Genomic DNA, 4,894 nt, shown 5'->3' with positions numbered 1-4,894 from the left:
TTTTGTCTCTGGAGGCAAGGTTCGGCCGCCGAAAGTGCCGCCGAATGTTGAGTTTCGTCTCTGGACGAGACATTCGGCTGCCAAAGGTGCCCCCGAAGGGTAGTAAGAGGACTTTCGGCCGCCGAAGGTAGTGGATTCGGCCGCCGAAAGTAGGCGAGTTTCATCTCTGGACAGGACTTTCGGCCGCCGAACCTGCCGCCGAAAGTGTCCTGTCCAGCCTTTCTTTGCATGCTATATGTGTTTGTTTTAGGTTCTTTTAGAGGGCTTCTGGGGGAGTTTATAGAGATGTTCTAGAGTTGGTTTGGTCCCTCATTGATGTCCATCTGTGTAGGAACAGATCAGAGGAACCAGAGTGGTCAGCAGTGAGCACTGCTACAGAACCTGCAGAGTCTATACAGAGACAGCCAGAGGTGAGTGGGACTAACTTTAATGTTTTAATATGAGCAAATGGATATTTTTAGCATGATTCATGCATCATGATGATTATAGTAGGTTGATTGCATTAGTCTCACGAATATGACGCATTGCATAATACGATGCACATGATGAGGTAGATGGACCAAGGCGACCCCAATAGCCGATTTGTGTAAGACCTGGCCGGGCCAGGCAGCCTATTGGTATAAGACCTGGCCGGGCCAGGCAGGCAGATCGAGTAAGACCTGGGTGAGCCGGGCAACCTTGAGAGTCTAGGGATTTTTGGTGGTCATGTCCGTCCCAAAGATAGAATGTTGTGATGTGAAGCATCTCCATGAGAGCATTTTTTTATCACCTGTTTTATAGTTTTGCTCACTGGGCTAGTATAGCTCATCCCTCTCCCTTAACCCCAGTTTTGCAGGTTCAGAGGTCAGAGAAGGGTGTCAGCAGGGTAAAGAGGAAGAGAAGAGATATGTAATAGTTTAGTTGGACATGTAAATGTAAAGAGATAGAGTATGATGTATAGAGTATAGATTTGTGCTTGACATATGTAAGATGTAAATCCTTTCGATACACATGATCATTTTTATGAAAATGTTTTATGTTATGTGAATGAAAAACCAGGCTTAACATTATATGAGTTGACCTGCTTGGAGCATAGTTGAGAGCTCTAGCAGGGGTTTTACAGGTTAGAAATAGTGCATGCACAGGTTAAGTCTTGGGTGAAGAAAAGTTTTAAATTTTTTACAGGAAATGTTTGATCATGTACAGGTTCTCACAGGTACACAGAGGTCATAGCAGGCTTACTACGGGTCTAGGCGGCCTTAAGCCGATCTGGATCCTAGTGCCGGTAGCAGTTCGGTTTCCGGGCTGTTACAGAGTGGTATCAGAGCAGTTAGGTTCACATGATCGGACCTAGATAGATAGAGATGGGCTCATAGAGTTTTGAGTAGGTCAAGCACAATAGGGAAAAACATGTCCACTAGGATAGGATGTCAGTCCTGTCTTGATGATGATGTGAAATGCCATGACTTATGCATGTGCATTATATTATGTGTGATGTGTGCTGACATGTTACTGATGTGATGTGCTATATGTTGTTTTCCAGAGAGTGATCATGAGAGGAACTCATCGATCCACAAGATTGACTAGAGTACCATCGGAAAGAGAAGGTACATCTGCTCGTCCTCCTGCAATGCCAAGAGAAAGGGCACACAGGTCAGGCGGGGAAGGAACGTCAAGAGACCCTAGAAGGTCTTCTGACGAGAGCAGAATGGGAGTGAACAGAGGAGGAAGACTGGAGGAAGTAAGAGAAGCTAGGGAAGTAGAGCAGGAAAGATATGAGGGAATGAGTGTGGGAAGGCAGGATGAAGGTATGGGGGAGTCCCAGGGAGGAGCACAGGACCCCGGGTATCCGATGGAGGGTACGTCGGACTACTTCAGTTATGCCCCCTATCCACCATATATGCCCTACATGCCATATCCTACCTTCTATCCACCATATCACATGTATCCACCCCCACCATTTTACCCAAGTCCAGCATACCCCGAGTCTCAAGAAGCAGCACCTCCACCACCACCAGAACCAGTAGCCCCTGTGGAGGAAGCACAGCCATCTAGTTCTTCAGGGGGGAGAAAAGTAAAGATGATAGAGTACTTGAAACTGGATGCTCCTAAATTTAATACGGGAGACGATCCATTTGAGTATCTTGGTGCGGTCAGAATGATCACAAGTGAGTTGGGGGTAGATGATTGTAGAGCCATTGAGATGGCAGGATTTACCCTAAAGTGTACGAAGGCCAGAGAATGGTTTAAGAATTATGTGGAGCCCAGGATAGACAGTATGTCTTGGGAAGTGTTTGCTAATGAATTCGCCGGATGGGCGTTTCCTGACAGCTCCAGGGAGATGAAAGTGGTTGAGTTTGAGCAGCTCAGGCAAACAGAGGAAATGACTGTGGATGAGTACACGGATAAATTCCTGGATCTGTTGAGGTATGTGGGTCAGGCATATGATACTGACCAGAAGAAGGCGAGGAGATATGCCGCAAGATTTCATCCCAGGTATTTCTCCTTGATTCTTCCAGCTGAGAAGGAGAGTTTCCATTCGATTGTGGATACTGCTAGGAAAATGGAGGCGAGTGCCATTATTCAAGGAACAGTTAAACAGCCCAAGGCACAGTCTTCAGGTTCTAAGATGGAGACTTCTTCTCAGAGTACAGCAGCCACAGGCAAGAAGAGATGGGATAGAAGAGGAAAGAGAGGAAGGTTCTGGAGCAGAGTTAAATCAAGTCTGGGAATGGGTAGTAGCTCCATTAACTGTTCTTCGGCACTCATGGTGCCGAACCTTCCTTTCTTCGGCATCATAAGTGCCGAACTAGCGTCTTCGGCACTATGACTGCCGAAGATGCTAGATTGACACACAGGATCCGAAAATATTTTTGGATCCTGCATAATTTTCAAAATATTTTTCCATTTTTGCATGATTTGAAAATTTGCTCTTCACTTGCCTTGTCCCTCTAAGACGTTAATGAGATGAATGATCAAGTCATTACTCGTCTTTTCATGCAAATTAAATTGGTGTTACTGAACATAATTTACAAAAAAAACACATTATATTTATGTTTTAGATGTGATTGGTTCATGAAGAAACGATCCAGACAAGTATTTCCGTTGCCAAAGAGGAGAGCTAATGAATTATGGCATACCCTGATACAGTGTTAGTCCAAGATTCAAACAAGCTCTTCATCCAAATAAATAGATGCAACAAAAAAAACTAATAACAATAAGAAATAAAATGGATAATAAAACGACAGTTCTTTCTTTGACTTTTGAACTCTAGGTAAATCAGAGAAGAACGTCAAAGTTATTTAAGAGAAATATCTGGGAACTTCATAACACATAAGGGAAAAAAGAAAATCAAGCAGAATAAAATTTTCTTTTTTCTAACATCCTCCATCGAATGAGCTGACAATTTGTTTATATTTACAAAGAATACTTGCAACTTAACTGAAATTGAAGTTGCGAATCAGGGATGGAGTGGTACACTTCAACTCCATGAGCAGTCACAGCTCACTATAATTGCGCCACACAGCACGAAATTCTTCCCGGAATGTGTTGAGGCGTGCCTTCAGATTAGGTGTCCTGACACTTGCATGAAGAACAGTAACTGCAAGGAACAATATACTGGCTCATTAAAACTGAAATATCATATGAGAAATTATTCAAAGCATTATATATAGGATGAAGAATTTACCAAGGAGGCCGATGCCAAATGCCCATGAAGCAAACAGCAGAGTGCCAGAAGTGAACCACAGAATAAAACTGGCTGAGAAAAGAAAATAATTTGATCAGGTAAAATTCATAGAACCATTACAGACCAGTACTGAACTACTGATTGGGAATAAAGTTTTGAGAAATCTAACTACCAGCTGAGAATGAGAAGACAAACACTCCACGAGGTTGACCACAGATGTATACTGATTTTTTGGATGAAGGACGGCCACGAATGACAGGCCTGTAAATACAAGTGTGGTAAGCACAATTTCTATCCAATCGAGAAACAAACATAGAAAAGCAACTGAGCATCAACTAACATGTGAGGAGGCCTCATCTTTGCTGCCAAATGTGGAGAGAACTTTCTTACTGTTCTTGTCACCTTTTCACTGAAAGTAGCTGCAAAACTGAAAAATAAACCTTCAGTACCAAAAAATAGGAGAAATAGTCTCTCTATCCACTGCAAACTTGAGAACAAGTTAAAGGCATATGCATATCCTACATGCCAGGCCATGGTGGTGTAGTTGTTAGATTAACTTCCATGCTTTGAAAATAACATGGCAAAAACATGGGGAATACACACATGATTCAACAAAGAAGAAACGCATCTGTGCAATTGCCTTGACAAAAGAAGCATTATGAAATGGTACGTCTGATTAAGTAAATACATAGCTCCAAATAATGAACTTATTATTTTCTCCATGCTTCTCTTTGTCGCAAAAAATGTAATTGATACAGATCTAAAAGGCCAAATTTCAAACAACAGTGTAGAGCAACCTTGTATCATTCAAATGACTCTAAAAGGAGTTCGGAATCATATTCATATATTTAAATACATTTGGGCCATGCTTCAATTCATATGGACAGATTTTGTGCAACACTTGTAATCATAACGGTGGGTTTTATGTTTTATTATTTAAACACTTGCTTTTATTTTGGATTTATTTGAACTTGCATTTTGACAATATTTTATCTTTCAAGTTTTAGAGCGTTGAGCCATATTTTGGGCTTATATTTTAATATTTATAAGTTTGATATGTTATTTTAGTGTGTGATTGGATTTGGACCTTTTGTATGATTCGGCCAATCTTAAGAAGAGTGTCTTAGACTTTTAATTTTCTTCTGACTATATAAGAATAAAGAATACTTGTAGGATGTAAATTTCAATCAAAATTTTCAGAATTCTTCTTTGTGCTTTTGGCATGTA

General features: G+C 41.4%; 1 protein-coding gene across 1 annotated transcript; it reads right to left on the bottom strand.

Moving 5' to 3' along the window:
• Positions 1 to 3,345: 3,345 nt before the first annotated feature.
• LOC110625321 (PRA1 family protein A3) lies at positions 3,346 to 4,354 on the bottom strand. The gene is made up of 4 exons (XM_021770937.2): positions 4,008 to 4,354; positions 3,840 to 3,928; positions 3,668 to 3,739; positions 3,346 to 3,580 (listed from the first exon to the last, which is right to left on the bottom strand). The coding sequence occupies exons 1-4, from the start codon at positions 4,199 to 4,201 to the stop codon at positions 3,477 to 3,479; spliced, it is 459 nt and encodes a 152-aa protein (XP_021626629.1). The 5' UTR covers positions 4,202 to 4,354; the 3' UTR covers positions 3,346 to 3,476.
• Between the last annotated feature and the right edge of the window lie 540 nt (positions 4,355 to 4,894).

The sequence above is a fragment of the Manihot esculenta genome, chromosome 10, assembly GCF_001659605.2.
Source record: "Manihot esculenta cultivar AM560-2 chromosome 10, M.esculenta_v8, whole genome shotgun sequence".
Lineage (NCBI taxonomy): Eukaryota > Viridiplantae > Streptophyta > Magnoliopsida > Malpighiales > Euphorbiaceae > Manihot > Manihot esculenta.
Note: the sequence above shows the minus strand (reverse complement) of the source record. Positions and strands in the feature narration are given on the sequence as shown.

Bases quoted from the DNA above. Each gene is read 5' to 3' on its own strand.
- LOC110625321 (XM_021770937.2), bottom strand. From the start codon at position 4,201: ATGGCCTGGCATGTAGGATATGCATATGCCTTTAACTTGTTCTCAAGT. The intron at 3,929-4,007 runs GTTAGTTGATGC...TTGTATTTACAG, and splicing joins AAGATGAGGCCTCCTCACAT to GCCTGTCATTCGTGGCCGTC. The intron at 3,740-3,839 runs GTAGTTAGATTT...TTCTTTTCTCAG, and splicing joins TGTCTTCTCATTCTCAGCTG to CCAGTTTTATTCTGTGGTTC.